At 35.3% G+C, this 24403-nt stretch overlaps 3 protein-coding genes across 3 annotated transcripts in view; all 3 read right to left on the bottom strand.

Annotated features, from left to right (window-relative positions):
• Window positions 1–24403, bottom strand: part of kiaa0586 (KIAA0586 ortholog) — a 280836-nt gene that overhangs the window by 49419 nt on the left and 207014 nt on the right. The gene's annotated exons all lie outside the window — the stretch shown is intronic.
• On the bottom strand, window positions 12896–15705 carry LOC130244809 (uncharacterized). The gene is made up of 2 exons (XM_056477348.1): window positions 13719–15705; window positions 12896–13236 (listed from the first exon to the last, which is right to left on the bottom strand). The coding sequence occupies exon 1, from the start codon at window positions 15654–15656 to the stop codon at window positions 14226–14228; it is 1431 nt and encodes a 476-aa protein (XP_056333323.1). The 5' UTR covers window positions 15657–15705; the 3' UTR covers window positions 12896–13236; window positions 13719–14225.
• Window positions 18534–21770, bottom strand: LOC130244810 (uncharacterized). The gene is made up of 2 exons (XM_056477349.1): window positions 21556–21770; window positions 18534–21070 (listed from the first exon to the last, which is right to left on the bottom strand). The coding sequence occupies exon 2, from the start codon at window positions 20189–20191 to the stop codon at window positions 18857–18859; it is 1335 nt and encodes a 444-aa protein (XP_056333324.1). The 5' UTR covers window positions 20192–21070; window positions 21556–21770; the 3' UTR covers window positions 18534–18856.

Raw genomic sequence — 24403 nt, 5'->3', positions numbered from 1 at the left:
ATAAATAAATGCTCTGATGAATAAATAAACAAATAAAGGCTTTGATAAATAAACAAAGTAATGCTCTAATGAATAATAAATTAATTAATAATGTTCTGATAAATAAATAAATAAAGCAATGCTCTGATAATAAATAAATAAAATGTTCTGATAAATAAATAATGTTCTGATAAATAAATAAATAAAAAAGCAATAAATAAAGTAATGCTCTAATAAAAAATAAAGTATTGTTCTGATAAATTAAGTAATGCTCTGATAAATAAATAAATAAATGCTCTGATAAATAAATAAACATATAAAAGGCTTTGATAAATAAACAAAGTAATGCTCTAATGAATAATAAATTAATTAATAATGTTCTGATAAATAAATAAATAAAGCAATGCTCTGATAATAAATAAATAAAATGTTCTGATAAATAAATAAATAATGTTCTGATAAATAAATAAATAAAGCAATAAATAAAGTAATGCTCTAATAAAAAATAAAGTATTGTTCTGATAAATTAAGTAATGCTCTGATAAATAAATAAATAAATGCTCTGATGAATAAATAAACAAATAAAGGCTTTGATAAATAAACAAAGTAATGCTCTAATGAATAATAAATTAATTAATAATGTTCTGATAAATAAATAAATAAAGCAATGCTCTGATAATAAATAAATAAAATGTTCTGATAAATAAATAATGTTCTGATAAATAAATAAATAAAAAAGCAATAAATAAAGTAATGCTCTAATAAAAAATAAAGTATTGTTCTGATAAATTAAGTAATGCTCTGATAAATAAATAAATAAATGCTCTGATGAATAAATAAACATATAAAAGGCTTTGATAAATAAACAAACAAAGCAATGCTCTGACAAATAAATAAAAATAAATAAATAAAGTAATGCTCTAAAGAATAATAAATAAATTAATAATGTTATGATAAATAAATTAATTAATAAATAAAGCAATGCTCTGATAATAAATAAATAAATAATGTTCTGATAAATAAATAAATAATTTTCTAATGCTCTGATAAATGATAAATAAATAAAGTAATTTCTGATAGAGAAAGAAAGAAAGAAAGAAAGAAAGAAAGACAGACAGACAGACAGACAGACAGACAGACAGACAGACAGACAGACAGACAGACAGACAGACAGATAGATAGATAGATAGATAGATAGATAGATAGATAGATAGATAGATAGATAGATAGATAGATAGATAGATAGATAGATAGATAGATAGATAGATAGATATAAAAGTAATGCTCTGGTGCTCTGATGATAAATAAATAAATAAATAAATAAAGTAATGTTCTGATAAATAAATAAAAGTAATAATCTGATAATAAATAAATAAATAAATAAATAAATAAATAAATAAATAAAGTAATGTTCTGGTGAATAAAAAATAATGTTCTGATAAATAAATAAATGAATAAAGTAATGTTCTAATAAATAAATAAATAAATAAATAAAAGTAATGCTCTGATAAATAATAAATAAATAAATAGATAAATAAATAGATAAATAATTAAAGTAATGTTCTGGTAAATAAATAAATAATGCTCTGATAAATAAATAAATAAATAAATAAATAAATAAATAAATAAATAAATAAATAAATAAATAAATAAATAAATAAATAAAAGTAATGCTCTATTAAACACCACTTGGAAATATTTGAAAAATATTTTACATTTTTACAGGAGCTAATAATTTCGCCTTTAACTATACAAAGAGAGTAAAAACTGTAACTACTGTAACAAAAAGCAAAACAATTCTGTCACCTTATATTGTCATCATACATGATAAACTTTCTGTTTTTAAAGAACTGAATAATACTGAATTCTTAAATAATGCTGTTCTTTTGGACTATCTACACAAACAATGCTGAAAAAAAGGCTGCCAGATTTCAAATTGTTTCCAACATTGGTAATAGCAATTTGCATTTCTGAAGCATTATGTAACACTGAAAACTGGAGTAATGATGCACTTTGCTTCTCAGGAATAAATTCTATAGATCCTAATAGAAAACAGTCATGTAAAGTTGTTCAAATATATACCAATACTACTACATTTTTGATCAAATAAACAGCCTTAGTGACACAAAACAAGTTGTATATTGCATTGGCGAGTACTATACAACATTTTGAGTTATTAAATGTTTGGCAAATTTGCAATGTCATCCTTCAGTCCTGCATTTCCTCCTGGCAGCTTTGACTCGTCCGGCATGACTTCTCAATTAAACTACAAAGTCAACATAAACTAATTACAGCATTTAGTCAGGTTAAACGAGTCCTTTTATAAACCCAGCTGCATTCAAATGACAGCAAGCAAATCTAAAACCAGCATTCCTCATTTCATTCACTGTTCCGGTCAATCAGATTACATAATAACCACCACAAACTTGAATAATGTGAAAAATATCAGGCAAACTGGTCCTGTGATAACTCTGCAGCAAACAAAAACACTCTAAATCTAGTTAAGCTCACGTCCCTCCATTGTTTATTCAGATTAAGTCAGTTTCTCCCGCCGTTTTCCTTGTTGTTGTAAGTGAATGGCCACTAGTGAACTCTGCTTACACATGTCGAGATCAACAAGGGAGTGTTACGGTTCACAGAGATGACATACAGTGGGGGAAATAAGTAGTGAACTTGTCATGTTTTTTTCCTGGGAATAATATTTTTAAAGCAGCTGTTGACATGGAATTGAGCCAGATTTTGGCCAAATCTGAAAAAATACATACATAAAAACAGAACATAAAAAATAAAAAAAAAAACAATTGTTATGTGTAATAACAATGGAATGACACAAGGAGAAAGTACTGAACTACTGAAACTGATATTTTATATAAAAGCCATTTTTTGGTGATGGCAGCTTAAAGACGCCTCTCATATGGAGAATGAAGTCACATGCATTGCTCAGGTGTGAGTTTTCCGCAGACTTTAACAGAGTGTAAAAATCTTGATGGTTTCTCGTCTATCAAATCTGAGCTTTAATTTTTGTTTTCTATTGGATTCAAGTCAGGTGATTGGCTGGGCCATTCTACATCTTGATTTTCTTTTTCTGAAAGCATTTCCTTGGCTGTGTCTTTGATCCTTGTCTTGCTGAAATGTCCACACTGATTTCAACTTCATCCTTCTGGTAATGTAGATGTTGGACTGAAGCAGCTGATATTCATTTCCAATGATGGAGGGCAGAGGGTTGCTGAAGAACTACTGAGAGATTTCAGCTGCTGTCTGGGCTTTCCATATCTATTTACACCTTCCTTTCTTCATGTGTTCAATACTTTTTCCCTGCATCATTTCATTTTATTACGCATAACTTCATTCGTAAACTAATTCGTTCAGTTTTCTTAGCATATATGGATTTCTTTAGTTGTTCCCAATATGTGGTGAATATTTCAAGTCAACAGCACATTTAGAGAAATGTTTTGTGAGAAGAATGGTGTCGTGTTCAATACTTATTTCCCCTACAAGAACACTCTTATTTGCACATGAAGACTGCGGTTAAAAGTGTCTATACTGTATTGATTGATCTCCATGTGCTGTGATTGTGAGTGACTGCCAAACGGAGCCCTGCTGTCTTCACCTCTGCGCCTCACGCTTGTTTATGTAGCTTGTTTTTCCAGAGCTCTTGGACCATGAGTTTGTGTCCGAGCTGCCCACAGATGCCTGCGTGAGGACAAAGAGAGAATCCAGCTTTCTGCATGGCTTGTTATTCTTTCATTGGGTTTGATTGTTGTTCCTTTACTTCCTGCTTTAATAGAAAAACCGGGCCAAAGCCTAGCGGCGATTGTTTGTGGCTTGGCTTTTTGGACAGATTTAAAGCGGGAAAGTTGTTAACAGAACTTTACGACTACGCCAAACGGCTATATATAATTCAAATAAATGCGTTGATTAAATTAGCATTTTTTTGTGATGGCTTTTTTTTTGGTTTTGTTTTGAGGCCAAACAGTAAAACATTTCTCTAATAAATGACCCTGTTCGTAGTTTAGTTTAAAATGCAACTTATTATTGTGATTTAAAGCTGAATTTTCAGCATAATGATTCCAGCCTTACATTTCACATGATCCTTAAAAGAAATTCCAATATGATCTGATGCTCAAGAAATATTTACTATTATTATCAGTGAAAAAAAACTGTTGGGTGCTTAACGTTTTTGTAGAAACTGATAAAATACCGTTCAAAAGTACCACAAAAATGTTTTACTTTATTTAGTAATTAAAGGCTTCAAGTAATTAAACTACATCAATAAATAAATGCTGTTGAACTTAAACCTACTTTTAATAAATGAATCAACAAAATATGAAGATTTAAACTACCTGACAAAAGTCTTGTCGCCTATCCAAGTTTTAGGAACAACAAATAATAACTTGACTTCTAGTTGATGATTTGGTATTAGAAGTGGCTTATATGAAAGGCAAAGGCCTCTAGATTACACTTATTTTAGCAAAATAAAATCTGATCATGCCTTGATTTTTAATGATTTAATTAGGACAGTAAGGTCTGACTTTGCTTAGACAAAACTCTTGTCACTTAACAGAAATAATGTCCAGTATAGAATATAAAGTCATGGTGCAGTGGAAAAAGAATGAATGTTGTATATGCCTCCCATGAGCTTGAAGGACTGCATCCATACATCTCTGCAATAACTCTAATAACTTATTAATAAAGTCATCTGGAACGGCAAAAAAAAAGAGTTCTTGCAGGACTCCCAGAGTTCATCTAGATTCTTTGGATTCATCCTCAATGACTCCTCCTCCATCTTACCCCAGACATGCTCAACAATGTTCATGTCTGATGACTGGGATGGCCAATCCTGGAGCACCTTGACTTTCTTTGCTTTCAGGAACGCAAAGTATGAGAAGGAGCGCTATCCTGCTGAAGATTTTGCCCTCTCCTGTTCTTGACACTAAAATGACACTGAAGACTGAAGCTGAATGCTTAAAATGTTGCTTTAAATCACCAAATAAAATAACTACATTTGAAAAGAAAACACATTAATTAAATTGTAAAATATTAATTTTATAAAATGCCTTTAGGATCAAATAAATGCCGCCTTGGTGTGCAGAATAGTCTTCTTAAAAACTTTTTTTAAAATCATATTAATTTATGTTCGACCAGTAGTGTAAGTTGTCGACTATCAGCCAACGGGTGAGTTGCTAAAACAAACACACTCAAATTGTCGTTCTTTGGCCACCAGCCTGAGAGCAGACATGAGGTAAATAACGCTGTCTCTTCTGTGAGGAGCTGAGCGATGAGAAGTGAAAAGCGGAGACGTGTCTCAGTGTGTGTACTGTTTGTTTGTGTTAGACTGCTGTTTGAAGAGGAAACCTGAGATCACGCCACACTGTGAGCTCAAACTGAAACAAAAACATTAATAATGCAGAGTTTGCCAGCTTCAGAGGACATCATTGAGATATCAGACTGATTCAAACTGAAGACAAAGATGTACTGTATTGCACAAGAAAAAGCCTTCATTTAGTTTTGCACAACCATTTTTTTTTACTTTCTGTCATGTCTATCAGAATTAATGGTCCATACATGTTACTGCATGTTACTCCATAATGTCTTCTGCTTTGATGACTATGAACCTCACTGAGACCCCCTCTAATCCAAAAAAAATTTAGCTTGATTTATGCAAATGAGCTCTGTAAATATGGAAATCCGTATTTATACAGAAGAATCACATGCCTGAAGATTTTTATTTCTTAAACAGAGAGACTATGTACAAACACATACCATTAATATGACTGTTTACCAATAAAGTTTCTGCACTACAAAAAATTATTTTCTTAAGAGTTTTTGTATCTAGTAAAAAATATAACAAATTTATTAAATCAAATTGCATTTTCTAGACCAGGGGTTCCCAAACTTTTCAGGACGCAACCCCCAAAACAACAATGCCAGTGACTCACACTGGCGCACACATACCAATAGGCCCAAGTCTTTGCACCGTTAATTTGGAGAACACCACACGGAGACTATCCTCAATGTTAAGTTTAGGCATGGGCCAGAATAAACTTCTAACGGTAAGATAACCTTGGATAAAAATATCATGGTTTCAAGGTATTGTGATTACTGCTCTAAAATATATTCTTTTAAATGTCAGGGTCAAAAACCAGAACTTTTTTCCACTTTGAACACAATGGCTATGTCCAAAATCACATAGTACGCTAAAAACAGCATGCGAAACTTCTTTGTACTTCTTTGCATTTTTTCAATTCAATTCACCTTTATTTGTATAGCGCTTATACAATGTAGATTGTGTCAAAGCAGCTTCACATAAAAGGTCACAGTAAATAGGAACAGTGTAGTTAAGTTTGTAGTGTTTAAGTTCAGTTCAGTTTAGCTCAGTTCAGTGTGGTTTAATAATCACTACTGAGAGTCCAAATATTGAAGAGCAAATCCAACGATGCGCAGCTAAAACATGCAAAAAGTGCCCAGATGATCTACTACTTGTGGCAAGATTGTGAAGTGTGCATCCAATGGACACTACGCTACCCAATGATGCACCGCAAGAGAATTCATAAATGGGAGTGAAGCTGGTATGTCACGTGATGATGACAAAACGGCATCCGTACTATGTTTATTCATACTACTCACATTCATACTGTATAGAGCGTGCTTTTCTATTGGTCGAGTAGTAAATTCAAATTCAAATGCATAATCTACGGAGTAGTAGGCGATTTCGGATGCAGACAATATGTTTTTAGATATTTTATTATGACTGTCTCTTTAATATAACAATCACCCCAGGGGTTCCAAAAAAATTGAAAGGTTGATGGCTTTTTATTTGCATGATGTTTTTTTTTAATGTAATTTGTAACTACTATTTTTTTCTTCTGTATGTTATGGATGAAATATTAAAATATGGTAATACTAATAATTTAATAAAATGAATAAGATTTTTGAAAATCACCAAATGACAAAGGTCCTGACCCCCACTTTGGGTACCACTGTTCTAGACAAGCAAGAAATATTGTCTTGCTTTGAGAAAAAATTTGTCAAAATAAAGTGTTTTTCCTTAAAACAACCAACAACAAGTGGGCTAAGGAAAAGTGTTTTCACTTTGAAATAAGATTATTTTGCTTACCCCTTTGGCAGATTATTTTGCTTGTTATAAGAAAAAAAGACAATGTTTTTTTGTCTAGAAAATGCTTCTTCATTAAAGACTTTTAATTTTTTTTACTACAAACAAGACAACAAAAGCATTTTTTTTTTGGTCCTAGGAACCTTGTTAGGGTGCATGGCATTATGAACTCTTTGAATTATCAGAGCATTTTAAATCAAAACCTGATGACCTCTGCCAAAAAGCTGAAGATGGGTCGTTATTGGGTCTTTCATCAGGATAATGACCTAAAATATGTGGCAGAATCTACATGAAAATGGTTCAGAAAAGTCTTCCATGGCCAGCCCAGTCACCAGACATAAACATTATTGAGCATGTCTAGGGTAAGATGTAGGAGGCATTGAAGATGAATCCAAAGAATCTTGATAAACTCTGGGAGTCCTGCAAGATTGCTTTCTCTGCCATTCCAGATGACTTTATTAATAAGTTGTTTGAGTCATTGCAGATATGTATGGATGCAGTCCTCCAAGCTCATGGGAGTCATACACAATATTCATTCTTTTTCCACTGCACCATGACTTTATATTCTATACTGTACATTATTTATGTTAAGTTACAAGACTATTGTCTAAGCAAAGTCAGACCTTACTGTCCTAATTAAATCATAAAAAATATAAAAATATAATATAAAAAATAAAAGCCTTTCATATAAGCCACTTCTGATAACAAATGATCAACTAGAAGTCAAGTTATTATTTGTTGATCCTAAAACTATATATATATATATATATATATATATATATATATATATATATATATATATATATATATATATATATATATATATATATATATATATATATATATATATATATATATATATATATATATATATATATATATTGCACTAAAATTACAAAAAAAAAATCAATGCTTGTGTGTGAAAATGTAATGATTATACAAAAAGCATTAATATAGACTCTACTAAATTAAAATTACAAAAAGATTACAAAACATAACGTTGTGTGAAAATGTATTGAACATAAATACAGCATGTATAAATAAATATAATATAAATATAATATAAATACTCTTAGTGTAAAAAAGTCCACATTCTCACACTGATGAGAATAAGCCTATTAAAATGAGCAAAGAAACAGCAGCCCGATCCGACATGCTGACTTCATCGAAGCGTGATTATTGCTGCATGCTTTGCATAACAACAAGCCCAAATCGCCATCAAAATTCTACACCACATTTATGCAAGACACAAGTCACTTTATTTGCATAGCAGTGAAATCCACAGCACTCTCTTCAGGTCCACCACACATATATGTTGCTGTACCCCAGGTACAGTATGTTGTGTTGATAGTAAAGACAGGACATGACGGATGAAGAAAGAGAGCTCACACAGAGCAGGGGCAAACAAGGCTCCCCTGGAAAACACCAGATCTTTCAATGATGTTTTGATCCCAGTAAAAGCAGAACAGCCAAGCAGCTTGGAAACAGTTTATCTGAGCAGCCCTCAAGAGGCTGTATGTGTGTGTGTTATGTGTGTTTATATGTGTGTGTGTGTGTGCCCTCACCCCCTTCCTGTGTTCCACAGAGGGGCCAATATTTCACACACAAGGGCCCAGTGTTCAACGGATGTCCACTTTCACCTCCTGATAGAGAGCTCTTTATGACTTGTGCAACTTTCCATTTCTATCCAACATGAATCCCATTACAAAGCTGGTCAAAATATATATCGGTTAATTGTTAGTTAAGTAAAATTAATGCATTATTATTTTTTGCACACTTGATTTTAATGTACAATTCACGCTGTTAACAAACCATTAACTAAGACTTTTAGATCAATACTGTAGATTACGAATTAGCTCCTTATTACTAGTTAGAATAGTAGTAAATGGATTTAGGGATGTAAATTAAGATTATATTTTATAAGTACTAATAAAGAGTTAATGTTTTAATAACAGGCAGGTAATAAGCCAGTAGTACATGGTGTGAACGGTTACCTAAACTAAAGTCTTACCTATTATCTTTTTAGATCTGTATATTAATTACAATTAAATACAGTTTGAAAGTGTGACTTTTCATTTTAAGATGTGCTAATTACATTGATATAAAATGTACAATATCAGCTGATATACATATATCCAGTGTTGAAAAGTACAGATCGGTATAAAATAAGAAAAATAAATAGATCAAAAAGGAGGAATCACACCAGTTTCTTAAAAAATAAATAAATAAATAAAAAACTAGTGGTGGGCCGTAATCGGCATTAACGCGAGACTCTTGTCGCGCGATTAAAAAAATATCGCCGTTAATCTATTCTCAAAGTTGGGTTGGGAGCTGGGTCTATTCTACGCAAGCTAAGATTACTTTCACCTTGATATTTTAGCGTGGATGTATACCTGGCCGCGGAGCCGTTTGACAAAAAAGTGCCCTTCTGAATCAAATCAGCAGGATGCCTGACTAACTGCAGTTTGGCAGTTTCACTTTAACTCATGAACATTTCATTTATGCGCCGTGACAAACTGGGGTATTAGACGCAAATAATGAGTAAAGGACTGGTGATAGTGTTATGAAATTTAATAACATTTCGTAATGTGTGTGTGTGTGTGTGTGTGTGTGTGGTCCTTTACTGACAGCCGCTTGTGTGGATCTTGTCGGAAAATATGGCGAAAAGTCCTACATGACGGTAATACTTCAGTATTAACTTTAGTCAGATTAAGGTAATCAAAAATCACTGTTTACATGACTCTTAAACAGACTATTGTTTTAATCATATTAAAATCGTAATAATACTCAATGTTTGACACACCGTCAGGGCTCTGTGAACTTGCCTTTGCGAAGCAGCATTTTCTGTATGTACGTACATCAAAAGCGAGTATGAAATCGCTGTTTGGAGTTTATGTAGGCCTACAGTTCAAAATTCATGTTTAACTGAATAAACAGTTAGTAAACACAAGTACATCTTATTGAACATCATTTATTTTCATCACCAATTATCATAGTAGAACAGTTTTTCAAGCAGTTTGTGATGCATTTTGGAAACAGGAGATGAGCTCCTGGTCTAATGCGCCACCTGGCTTGAGAAACCCGTTCTCAAAGACCTATTATTTGGGTAGCACACATATTCTGAATGCCTTCGGCAGAATTCAAATGAGCCATTTTAACCGAGATAAAGCTAGATTAACTTCGATAATAATCTAGATTAAAAAAAAATTATCTATGCCCACCTATAAAAAAAACTAAACCTTAATTTACGCTTTTTTGTGTGATACACAATCAAACAAAACAAAAAAATCAATCTTAATAAACAAAATTTAATTAAAATTAAAATTGCAACAAGCAAATGTTGCAAAGTTAACAATGAAGTGTGATATGAAAGCTTAAAGACTTTATTTAAAACTGAACATTTAATGTTAGCAGTTTTTTTAAATTAACTTTAAGAATTTGATGGCAAAGGTGGTCTAAACTGAAATAGTAGGGAAAAATATTTGTTTAATTATGTAAACCAAGTTCATTTCTTCCAAATGTTGTCATTTAAAGCATTGTTTTGCTTAAACTAAACACATTAAGATGTTGTGTTCAATGTTTATACTCATTTTTAAAAACAGAACTCCAATGTATTAGATTCAGGAGAGTTAAGAAATCAATATTTGGTGGGGTAACCCTGATTTTCAAACACAGCAACTGGAAAACATTTGTTATTACCAATTGCATTTTCTGAAATGAATGAATGAATGCGTGAAGACACTATTTAATTAAAATTTGGAAGAAATGAAAAGAAATATTAACATTGTACTCAAACAAATAACTAATAAATCCAAAGAAACATTATTTTTAGGGTTGAACCAATACGGAATTTTTGAACAATACTGTTCAAAGAATACTGTTCAAGAATACTGATGACAGATTTAGATGCAGAATAACTAGATAACTAGATTCAGATGCAGAATAACTAGATAACTAGATTTAAATGCAGAAGTAGATTTAATGATATATTAATCAATAAATATATATTTTTATCATTATAAACTTCAGAAAAGTTTAAACTGATCTCTAAACTTTATTATATCAACTACTAAGGTCAACGTTCTTTCATATTCTTTCATTTTTAATGCAGTTAATGGTCTTGCACCTTTATATTTATGTGAGATTTCATGAAGGTTCATAAACCCAACAGGGCCCTATGATCAGCAGGCCAGTTGTTGCTAGAGATCCCCATAGATATTTACATTAGACGTCGCCTACGCTATTGGTGTCTATTGGAAGGAATGCACCGATAGAGCCGCCATTATAGAACAGGGAAGCGCTCCTTTGAAATGAATGCGTAACAAGGTGCAGTGGAAGACTGGCCATCCAGAGCCAGAGATTTATACACATATATACATATATCTATTATCGGAGGTTTTCCCAGTGGTCAGTATACTAATATTTTTACGAAATTATGAAAATGATCGCACGGGCATTGCCGACAAAGAGTATGTGCATGGAAATGTATTATACACCCTCCCTGCTAAATTTGATCTAATCCGTGTCCTTAAACACACCCCCTCTCCCACTTTCACTTGTCATTCTAATGAAGGGAGCGATTCGCTGGTGAATGAATCTCCGTTAGGAATGACTTAGCAGACAACAATACAAGTTTCTAGCACTGCAGTGTCTTGTTGTCATATTTAATTTACATTGTTTGCTGATTTTATTCAACAACACTAGCATAAGCCTGGTATTTAGTGTGAGTTGGTGCTACTTTGCCTTATGGTCAGTGCAGTAAGAGACTGTATTATCATCAATAGCTGTTTAACACAAAAGTTTGTAACATATAAAAACATAAAAAACTAAATATTACCTATGAATGGTTATACCTTAGTGCTTTGTTTTCTTGTTACTAGAGCCGTACACAGAGCTAAAGTCCAGCATCTTCAGATTGGCTTTAGTCTTGACTACTGCGGTTGTGGGAGCACTGTACAAATGTGGCGACACTATTGACGCATGCTCAGGGTCTGTATGCAATATCTAGTGTATGTATCTAAGGGAGGTCCAGGTATAAACAATGGGGTGATCGTTCATTTGCAGTGGCAGGTGCAAAACTGCGGAATATCCTCCCTTTAGAACTTCGCATCATCACAAATGTGGCACTGTTTAAAGCAAAACTTAAAACCTATTTATTTTGACTTGCTTTTGATATGTGGTAGTATAAAATGCTGTATAATTGACACTTTTGTAACTATCTTGTGCGTTTTAATGTTTAATTTTGTTTTTAATACGGTAAAGCACTTCGGGCAGCCTCCTGGTTGTAATAAGGTGCTACATAAATAAAGTTGATTGATTGATTGATTGATTGATTGATTGATTGATTGATTGATTGATTGATATAAAATCTACTCCCAGAAAGAAAGAAAAAATAACGCATGAGTAAAGTCATTGAACATTCACCCTAATCAAAATACCAGTCAAATAAAAAATAATAATAATAATAAAAAAAGGTTCAACATCTGAAATTAAACATAATTAGTCTGCTTAAGATATTGGCCTAATTTTGTTATCGGCCCCAAAATTGCTGTTTTTAATGACAAAACAACATTAGGCCGATATCTTAAGTTGTTTACAGTATGTGTTTGCCTTTATAATTATAAAATATAGATTTTATTGGATAATATATTAGCTATCGGCCTCTAAATCTAAAAAGATATCAGTTATCGGTATCAGACAAGATTGGTTCATCCCTAAAAATAATGGTTCTCTGTGTAGCGGTCGTTTCTCTGCGTTGTGTTATTTATTTTTTTTTGGAAAGAAATCTCCACACAAATCTGGTCGTGCTGAGGTGATTTTATTGTGCCTGTACAACACACACAACCAGGCAGTCACTCTCTCAATATCAGTTGAGTCGCTCTTTTGCCTCTCCTCTCAACAGACATCGGGAAAGAGAACGAACTCTCCATATACACTTTCACATGTACATACACAGAATGTATAATACTAATATAAAATAACAATAATAATAATAACAATATGAATATATATAATTCTTATATAAAAATATATTAATATTCACAATTACAGCAATAGTGTTTCCTAAATATCAATTTACATACCTGTACAACACACACAACCAGGCAGTCACTCTCTCAATATCAGTTGAGTCGCTCTTTTGCCTGTTAACCACAAGGTATCTTTGAAATACAGATATTCAACTACTAAACACACTGCTGTAATGTCTATTCTATTAATAAGGCTCAATACATCTTTAATGTGCTTACAAAATATATATTCAAACTTATATACATACTTATACATATTCAACCCTTTTATATACACATCTATATATTATTTATTACTGCATATCTATCTATTTATCAAAGTAGATCTATGTAATTATAAGATATTTAATCATAACTTTAGCCGCGGCGGCGCTAATACATCTCTCACTCGCGACGCACGTGCGCGAGTCGCCATTTCACACTATAACTTTCACCCATTAACAGCACTCAAATAAACCTATAAACTTATTAACTTGAACAAGTGGTCAAATATAACATTACGTGGCCTGTTTTCTCAAAAGCAGGTCATCTAACCATAATATACACAGCTAAACAGCATTTTAAAGTCAAATGAGCAGAGCTCATAGAAACTGTACCTCTCCTCTCAACAGACATCGGGAAAGAGACCGAGCTCTGAGCGCGCCAATACTTATATCCCTCTTGCTACGTCAGCCGACGTGCACACTGTGACTCTTAACCCCGTGAAAGCGCATGAAAATCTTTTAAAATAAAAGACCAAGACAATTATTCATTTAAATATAACATAATATAAAGAAATAATGATTTATAATCTGAAGTAACAACATACCCTGTTACATCCACCCCCACTGTTTTACGCCAGATTATGAATCAAAACCAAAGAATCTCAACAATGTCAATTATTCTGTGATCGCAACAGATCTGTTCAGTTCACAACTATCTCTTTCGAGATTAAGGTTACCCAGGGGTAGCTAATCCCCAAATTACCCATAGAAAACCATGCCCTATACATAGTTCCATACATGACATTGACAACTGTACCCTTAAATGTACATACTCCAAAAGATGTGTTCTTAAAATAACAAAAATTTCAAACCCAGCTACTTCAAATTCTATTCATTGACCTAAATCTCATGAATTGCGTGTACTGTATGCGTAGACATTGACTGAATAAACCTGTTAACTGGCTTAATGAGTCTCCCAAATCTTGACCTGAATCCATCTTCAGCGTTTGATTCTATATCGTACTGATTTTGTTCATTACCATTCAAAGTAACCTCATCACTTAAAACTGAAACAGTGGAATGGTCAGACACATTTGAGCATATCGACAGAACTGGACTGGGTAAATTTTCAGAGCTGACCTCATGAATTTGTGTTCCCCCTATGTCAGTATCACACTCCACAATAGTATCACCCCGTGCATCACTCTGGACAACAGACTCATTTCTCTGGATATCTGCGACAGCATTAAGATCAGCCACCCAACGAGAAGTTCGATCTTCACTCTCAGTTTGAGTATCTCTATCACAGGAGGTACCGACAGAGGAAATTTCAACACTGTCATCGATGTGACTGCCTTCATTCCAAGCGGGTACTGGCAGAAAGTTCACAGGCATTAGCAGATTACGATGTACCGTCTTGATTTGGTTTGTCCCAGGGTTTCTTATTTTGTACGTGTTTAAGGCTTCACTTTTGCCCACAACAACATAAACCACCCTCTCCCATCGGTCCGCTAACTTTCTTTTCCCACGCTCCCCTTTGTTGGCTAGAAGAACTCTGTCACCCAACTCGAGAGAGTGCCCCTTTTCCTTTCGGTCATAATACTCAGCTTGTTTAGTCTGTTGGCGTTTAGAATGTTCTTGAGCAACTGACATTGCTTCTCTTAAGTCTTTCTTAAGCGACTGAACATACTTGTGAACATCAACTGACTCGTTGCTCGAGATGACGCTTTCAAACAAGACATCTACCGGTAATCTTGGTGTTCGTCCAAACATCAAAAAGAACGGTGGATACCCAGTAGTCTCGTGTCTCGTACAATTGTACGCAAAGGTAAGTGTATTCAACATTTGTGGCCACTTAACTTTGGACCTCGGAGGGAGCGAACGGATCATATCACCCAGGGTACGGTTAAATCTTTCTGTCTGTCCATTCCCCATGGGATGATATGGAGTGGTGTGCGATTTTCTCACACCCGACAACCGCAGTAGCTCAACCATCAACGCGCTCTCAAAGTTAGCTCCCCTGTCAGAATGTACACGCCTCGGAAACCCGTAAATACCGAAAAACTTGTTCCACAAAACACGTGCAACCGCTTCTGCAGTTTGATTTGGACACACATAGGCACAGGCAAGTTTGGTAAAATGATCAGTGATCACTAATACATCGACCGACCTGTTATTGGAATCCTCCGCAGACCAAAAATCAAGGCACACCAATTCTAACGGCGCAGTCGTCTGGATTGACACAAGTGGAGCTCTTGCCTCAGGTTCAGGCCGTTTACTCAAAATGCACCTCTCACACTCATTGACATACTTCTTTATGTCTCCCTCCATAGACTCCCAGAAGAACCGTTGTCTGGCCAACCAAAGGGTGCGATGCTGACCCTGATGACCAGCGTTATCATGCACACCCTTTAGAACAGTACTTCGAAGAGCTGTAGGCACAACAAACTGGTAAGTATTTTTCTTAGACACCGGATTCTTCGAGACTCTATAAAGAACACCCAACCTTAACACAAGCTTATCCCACTGTCTCAAAATTTTCAACGTTCTTTTGGACTCGTACACTTTTTCTCTGCGAGAGGGCCGTCTACCTCTCTCAACAAAGAACTTCACTCTGTCAATCACAGGATCCTGGTTCTGTTTTTCCAACAATTCATCATGATTGATACTACCAAGTCGACTCTGCTCTACGTCCGACAAACTCTCTAAATGCTGCACATAAGCCACACTCCTAATGGCTGCACCATTCTCCCAGTCCTGGTGAGATTTAAGAACAGCTGACAATTCTGATCTCGAGACTGCCCCGGAACAGTAAGTGGACCCAACAAACACATTCTCACACTCGCCCTCTGCATGCTCTGAGGAACCATCATCTACATCTGCATCTGGACGTTCACACGAAAGATGAAATGTATCTCGCACTCGCTCAACAGCAACAGATTTGGCCTCATGCAACAAGACATCATAAGGAGTTCTAGTCAATCGATGAAGAATTCCTGAAGTCACAAACGGCTGTCTGCTTAATGCGTCTGCCACTATATTTTTCGGTCCAGGAATATACTGGATGTCAAAATCGTATGGCGACAGCTTCGCTACCCACCGTTGTTCACATGCATCCAGCTTGGGTTTTGTGAGAATGTACTTGAGCGGGTTATTATCAGTCCATACAGTAAACCTGTGTCCACGGAGCCAATGAGCAAACTTGTCACAAATTGCCCATTTCATCGCTAAAAACTCAAGTCTGTGTGCTGGATACTTTGACTGTGCATGATTCAAAGATTTCGATGCAAACGCAATAGGCCTTGCTACCGCACTCCCCTCCTGAACCTGAGACAAAACTGCCCCGAGCCCACTGGTAGAGGCATCTACAGACAACAGAAACGGTTTTGAAAAATCTGGGTGAGCGAGCAAAACCTGACTGACCAAGGCAGCCTTCAAATTTTTCAGGGCTGTACGACAGTCATCAGTCCAATCTGACTGAGAAAGCTTTCGACTTCCCTTCAACCGCTTCATCCCTCTTCCCACCCTAGGTCTCTTCTTACCCGTCAAAAGCTGAAATAAGGGTCTAGCCATTGTAGAGCAATTCTCTATAAAATGTTGGTAGTACACCACCATCCCCAAAAAGGACCTGATTTTACGAGCTGATGGTGTAATACCATCGTCTTCCATCAAATCTTTCTCAGAGACACTTAAGATTGCTTCAATTTTTGCTGGATCACTGGCGACCCCCTCTTCAGAAACGATATGACCCAAAAATTTCACGGACTTCCTCAAAAATCTGCATTTTGACGGAGACAGTTTCAAATTGTGGTCTTTTAGACGTCGAAACACCATTTCAAGCCTCTCCAAACTCTCTTCTTCTGACTTACCAAAAACTAACAAATCATCCAAATAGCACAAAAGACTCAAGAAATTCTGGTCACCAAACACCGTCAACATCATTCTCATAAATGTCGCTGGACTGTTGCACAATCCTTGAGGTAACCGATTATATTCATGAAGACCCAAGGGTGAACAGAACGCTGTGAATTTCTTATCATCTTCATGTAATGGGATGTTGTAGTAACCAGAAGTCAGATCCATCGTGCTAAAGTACGCATTCCCCCCCAAAGCAGCCAACACATCAGCTTGGTGAGGAAGGGGATGAGCATCTTTTACTGTGCGTGCATTCAGCCATCTAAAATCAGTGCAAATCCTTAAATCTCCGTTTTTCTTCCACACTAAGACCAATGGTGATGCAAACTCACTGTTTGACTTTCTAATAATTTCCTTCTCCTCCATATCATCTAGAGTCTCTTTCAACTTTAAATAATGCGCAGGAGATAGTCGGCGATACGGAAGACGAAAAGGCCTGTCATCTGTAATTCTGATACGATGACAAAAGTCTTTTGCTTCACCACAATCCAAACTGTGTCTAGAAAACACACACTCATATTTTTCAACTAGATCAACAAGCTTGGTCTTCCAAAAAGGAGATACTTCACAATCCTTGATACCCAGATCGTTTAGCCCCAAGTCATTTAATCTGCTGTCACTTACCAAACTTGCTGTGGAAGTGGACTCTCTAGTCGTTAAACTGTCCCTCGACCTGTCAGAACATACTGTACAAGCATTTTGCTTAATCAGATCCGTGTTTTGCACAAGGTCCTCCAAAGCAATGCAAGGAAACACATCTGCCACCTTAGCATTCTTCCTCAGCACAATCTCAGAATTGGTTGGATTGATCATCTTTACTGGAAGCCAGCCATCACCCCACAAAGGTGATACAACCCTCCCAACTAAGATATTTCGATGCACACAGCGAGAAGTGCTTGGTTCAATGACCACTGTGCTCCCTACGGACTGTACAGACCCTGGAGGCAATCGACCCCAAACAAGGTGTTCACTCATCGGCTTCAACGTCACACATGACCTCAATTTCAACGTACCCACCTTGTCAGGAATTGAATCACCCCTCCATCTCTCTATACAGGACAGCATGCACAAAAATTGGTTGTCATCATTCTGCATAACTGAATCAGGTCTCTTTACCACCTTCCAAAACTGATCTGTCTGCTTCATCTGGCTTATAAGAGGTTTCAAGACATTAGTTCCAAGTATAATCTGGTCCTTCTGGCCACTCACAATCAAGACAGGAACACAGAAACTAACACCATAGACTTGTAGCTTCAAGTTAATTACACCATCAGGACTAGTTCGTTTCCCACCGCAACCTACCAAAACAATATCTGAGGAACTGCGGATGTCTTGGTTCAGCACCCCGGCATCTCTGAGTTGAGGAACCACATCCGCACTCAATGTAGTCGCCATCGAGCCACTGTCCAACATACCCTGGACCTCAACTTTGTCCTGCAAAAGCACGCTTGCATAGAACAAACTACTACTTGGTTCAACTTGCATACTGTTTTGGAAAACGACAGTTTTGGTATTTTCAACGCTGTCACAGACGGAGTAATAAACAGATTCAATATTAATCTCACCAGAGGAGTTACTACACAGCCCCACTTCGTCCTCTGCCCGAAGGGAGCTGTCTAGTTTCCCTGCTGCAAGACACTATCACGTTGACCGGAGCCCACTCTTGGTGGAGCGCTGCTGCAATTGTAACTTACGTGTCCCTCTGCAAAACACTTGAAACACAAGTTATACATCCGACAATGAGCAGTCGTGCTGTGTTCACTGCTTTGACACACTTTGCATTCCCGAATCTTATGTCCTGTTTGTTTAGGCCAGGGGCCCCGCATAGACTGAGTGTTGCACACTAACGCTTTTTCTAACAAAGTTAATACTTTGTCTAGTGCATTTTCATCACTAACTCCAGCACCCTGCTCAGACTTGGAATGTAAGGCAGTCACATCGACTTCCTGCTCAGAGACAATAGTGGCAAACTGTTTGACAGCTTGATTAGTTGACTTCCGCTCTCTCAACAACTCATCAAGCTGTTCTTGCACCTCTGATGCAGTCCATGACTGTACAGGTTTACTCTTGAAAACAAAAGCTAATTCTCTGTCAGGACAGTTGCGAATAAACATAACTGCTAACTCTTTGCTTCTGTTGTCCAGAGTTCTGCCTTCCCACCTTAAACTTTGCTCAGCTACATCTGCTGCCTTATTCAGCCTTATCCAGTAGTCCCACGCACCCTCTCTAGGATTCGGTTTCACAGAGTAGAAGTCAGCCAAAGGAATACCTGAACTGCACTGGTCCCCAAAATGCTGCTTCAAAACAGAAAAGACAGAGTCAACAGAAGGGGATGTTGTACCATTGCGCAGCCATACTTTCATCACATCTTTGGCCCGCCCCATTACTCTGTTAATTATCTCATCAATCTTTTCAGAATCAGTCACATCCAGTTTGCTCAAATACACTCTCATCATGTCCTCCCATTCCACAATCGAAAATTTATCCGAACCGTCTCCCCTAAAGTGTGGAGGTGCTGTCACCTCAGCTTTCAGGATCAAATTCATTTTCGACGCGTCAAGGACGGTGGTATTTGTTTTATCACATGACACATGGCCGCTGCATTTCTCTTGGGACTTTTTAGTAAAAGAATTTGGAAACTCACTACTCATTATACTGTCTCTGATTGACTGTCCAATCTCACTACCAATTTGCTTTATGAGTTTACTCATTTGACCGGACATTTCAGTGTCCTGAGAATTATGCTCAAGATTACCGGGTCTTGGTGATGGACTCCCACACATTTCACTGTTTTCATAGGCAGAGTTGCCAACTGCTCTGCCCCGTCCCGTACTACAGTACTGAGGGTCCCCAAACAGCTCTGTCCTACTTGGCGTATTTACCAAACTGCCCCGCCCTCTACCTACTGAAAATGTGTTGTCCCACCCCAAACCACTTTGTCTAGTAGCCATTTCTCTCAGATGACTACAATGTCAAAATCAAAAATGTACACACACAAATAGAAATAAAACAAAAATATATATGATCTGAGAAAAATACTTCAAAAACTTTTAAATGTCCTTGAAAAAAAATGTAATTCACGGTTGTATCTCAGTTCTTAAGTCAAGAAATCAGCTGATGATGAAAAATACAGTCAATAAACTTTATTGATGATACTCCTCGACGATCCAGCTTGTGTGATCCAGCTAACCAGAACTCACCAGTACCACACACTGCACCTTCAATAAAGGATATACTATCCCGTAGCACCTCTTCCTGCACAGGACTTGACCTGCTGGACGTCCACACACCACTGCAGAGCTAGCACCAGAAGACGGAAGACCCCTCTCGCCTCCAGTACACCACAGCACCAGCAAACTCCAGTTCAGCAATCCCGGTGGTCAACAGCAATCAACCATTCGATGGGTCACGGCACCAGTTTTGTAGCGGTCGTTTCTCTGCGTTGTGTTATTTATTTTTTTTTGGAAAGAAATCTCCACACAAATCTGGTCGTGCTGAGGTGATTTTATTGTGCCTGTACAACACACACAACCAGGCAGTCACTCTCTCAATATCAGTTGAGTCGCTCTTTTGCCTCTCCTCTCAACAGACATCGGGAAAGAGAACGAACTCTCCATATACACTTTCACATGTACATACACAGAATGTATAATACTAATATAAAATAACAATAATAATAATAACAATATGAATATATATAATTCTTATATAAAAATATATTAATATTCACAATTACAGCAATAGTGTTTCCTAAATATCAATTTACATACCTGTACAACACACACAACCAGGCAGTCACTCTCTCAATATCAGTTGAGTCGCTCTTTTGCCTGTTAACCACAAGGTATCTTTGAAATACAGATATTCAACTACTAAACACACTGCTGTAATGTCTATTCTATTAATAAGGCTCAATACATCTTTAATGTGCTTACAAAATATATATTCAAACTTATATACATACTTATACATATTCAACCCTTTTATATACACATCTATATATTATTTATTACTGCATATCTATCTATTTATCAAAGTAGATCTATGTAATTATAAGATATTTAATCATAACTTTAGCCGCGACGGCGCTAATACATCTCTCACTCGCGACGCACGTGCGCGAGTCGCCATTTCACACTATAACTTTCACCCATTAACAGCACTCAAATAAACCTATAAACTTATTAACAACTTGAACAAGTGGTCAAATATAACATTACGTGGCCTGTTTTCTCAAAAGCAGGTCATCTAAACATAATATACACAGCTAAACAGCATTTTAAAGTCAAATGAGCAGAGCTCATAGAAACTGTACCTCTCCTCTCAACAGACATCGGGAAAGAGACCGAGCTCTGAGCGCGCCAATACTTATATCCCTCTTGCTACGTCAGCCGACGTGCACACTGTGACTCTTAACCCCGTGAAAGCGCATGAAAATCTTTTAAAATAAAAGACCAAGACAATTATTCATTTAAATATAACATAATATAAAGAAATAATGATTTATAATCTGAAGTAACAACATACCCTGTTACATCTGGATATCGATTTAACCGCCGATATTTTGTGCACGCTATTTATTTTTTAACAATACATAATCCATCAAAATATTAGCTAAGAGCAAAATATTTACTGATTCAAAATGGCAAACAGAAATCATATTCTAACATATACTTCAATTACGAAACACCATCTGCCAAGGAGTTTCACCCACAACCATTATATAAGTATCTTTAAATCACTTTGGCCCTCAATGTGACCACTACAAGCTGAACTGGGACGCTTGAACAGAGACGCCATTCTCTGATATTCAAAATAGCTAGATAGTCATCGAAAAGAGCAGCTGTAGAACCAGGGGACGCTGCCCAGGTCATGTCTGAAGAGGTCTGGCTGTACAGTACCACACTACGCCTTTATTAAACAACACAATCGGCCCATCTGTAGATCAGGCAGAGGTGCAGTTCACAGTCATAGAAGCTTTATTTGTTCAAGGCCCTTCGTCTGGGCTAAAGCTGCGACTAAAAGGCTTTAATGTCATGTACTTACAGTATAGAATTGCAGTGTGAAATTCGGCGATGACTTTGAGTGTGCTCGCCTCCTTTATAGACTCACAAACGGCTGCTTGTGTGAGCGCCGATGAGAACGTGATAGAAAAGAGCTAACAGAGAGGCTTCTGTGGTGGTATATGGGCTGTTTATTGAAATTAGAATCAGGATCAGAACTAAACATGAGTTTAATTGAGGAAAACAACAGGCTTGGGTTCCTGCAATGGCGCCGCATGTCTGCTTTAAAGAGACAAGACTGTTTTTTACTGTTTTTTTTATTTGTGAAGGAGATTTTTTTGAATATGGTTTTTAATGATAGATAGAATTACAGAGAGCTTTATATGTTAAAAGAATAATACATATATAAACAGAAAGACAACCAAAGAATGAAAGGACTATTCAATTAAACAATAAACAATGTAGACAGATAGAAGATGGACAAACTAGAAAGAGATGGAAAGTGAAAAATAAATAGATTGATAGAGCTACAGTACATAGAATGACAGATATGAAAGAATAGAATGATAGAGTGAACAAAGAAAGAAAGAAAAAATATATTAAACTAAAGCACTAAAATAACAAATGAAAAAGAACAAAGAAATGAATGAAAAAAACAAACAAATGAAAGAAAGAAAAAAGAAAGAAAGAAAGAAAGAAAGAAATAAAGAAAGAAATAAAGAAAGAAAGAAAGAAAGAGGGAAAGAAGAAAGAAAGAAAGAAAGAAAGAAAGAAAGAAAGAAAGAAAGAAAGAAAGAAAGAAAGAAAGAAAGAAAGAAAGAAAGAAAGAAAGAAAGAAAGAACTAACAACACAATACAATGAACATATAAATAAAAAAAATAAATTAACGAAAGAAAGAATAAACTAAAGAAGAATGAACTAAAGAACAAAGAACAAACAAAAGAAAGAGCAAAAGAAAGAATGAACAAATGAAAGAAAGAAAAAGAACTAAAAGAAACAGAACAAACAAATGAATGAAATAAATAACAAACAAATTAATGAAAAAAAACTACAAAAAAGAAGGAACTAAAGAAATAAGAACAAACGAAAGAAAGAACAAACGAAAGAAAGAACAAACAAACAAAAAAATGATCAAATGAAGAAAAGAAAGAAAGAAAGAAAGAAAGAAAGAAAGAAAGAAAGAAAGAAAGAAAGAAAGAAAGAAAGAAAGAAAGAAAGAAAGAAAGAAAGAAAGAAAACAAAAAAGAACAAACAAAAAACGAATGAATGAATAAATGAATGAAAGAAAGAACAAACAACTAAACAAAAGAAAGAATAAACTAAAGAAAGAATGAACAAATGAATGAAAGAAAAAAGAATGAACTAAAAGAACAAATGAAATAGAACAACAAATGAATGAAATAAAAACAAACAAATTAACGAAAGAAAGATTAAATTAAAAAAGAATGAACTAAAGAACAAAGAACAAACGAAAGAAAGAATGATCAAATGAAGGACAGAAAGAAAGAAAGAAAGAAAGAAAGAAAGAAAGAAAGAAAGAAAGAAAGAAAGAAAGAAAGAAAGAAAGAAAGAAAGAAAGAAAGAAAGAAAGTAAGAATAAACTAAAGAAACTAAAAGTACAAATGAAAAAAGAACAAACAACAGAACGAACGAATGAATGAATAAATAAAGGAAAGAAAGAACAAACAAATGAAAAAGAGAAAAAAAACAAATGAACAAAAGAAAGAACAAATAAATGAACAAAAGAACAAAAGGAATGAACAAACGAATGAAATAAATGAAAGAAAGAATGAGAGAAAGAACAAATGAGCGAACGAAAGAACAAACAATAAAAAATAACAAATAAACAATGAAAAAAGAAAGAAAAAATTAAAAGAACAAAAACAAAAAAGAGATTAGATGATAAAGAAAGAAATAAAGAAATAAGGAAAGAAAGAAAGAAAGAAAGAAAGAAAGAAATAAAGAAAGAAAGAAAGAAAGAAAGAAAGAAAGAAAGAAAGAAAGAAAGAAAGAAAGAAAGAAAGAAAGAAAGAAAGAAGGAATGAACACACAGATAGACCAGATAGATAGACCAACACAGAATGCTTCTTCTCCATATAATACAAGCAAATGAGGTCAAAAACAATAGGAAACTATTGACCAAGTTTACACAGAGACCA

The sequence above is a fragment of the Danio aesculapii genome, chromosome 17 (assembly GCF_903798145.1).
Source record: "Danio aesculapii chromosome 17, fDanAes4.1, whole genome shotgun sequence".
In the NCBI taxonomy this organism is placed as follows: domain Eukaryota; kingdom Metazoa; phylum Chordata; class Actinopteri; order Cypriniformes; family Danionidae; genus Danio; species Danio aesculapii.
The sequence above is the reverse complement of the archived record's forward strand: the minus strand, read 5'-3'. Positions and strand labels throughout refer to the sequence as shown.

What these genes read in the sequence shown, in the direction of transcription:
- LOC130244809 (XM_056477348.1), bottom strand. Translation starts at nt 15,656, where the DNA reads ATGGAGGGAGACATAAAGAAGTATGTCAATGAGTGTGAGAGGTGCATT.
- LOC130244810 (XM_056477349.1), bottom strand. Translation starts at nt 20,191, where the DNA reads ATGGCTACTAGACAAAGTGGTTTGGGGTGGGACAACACATTTTCAGTA.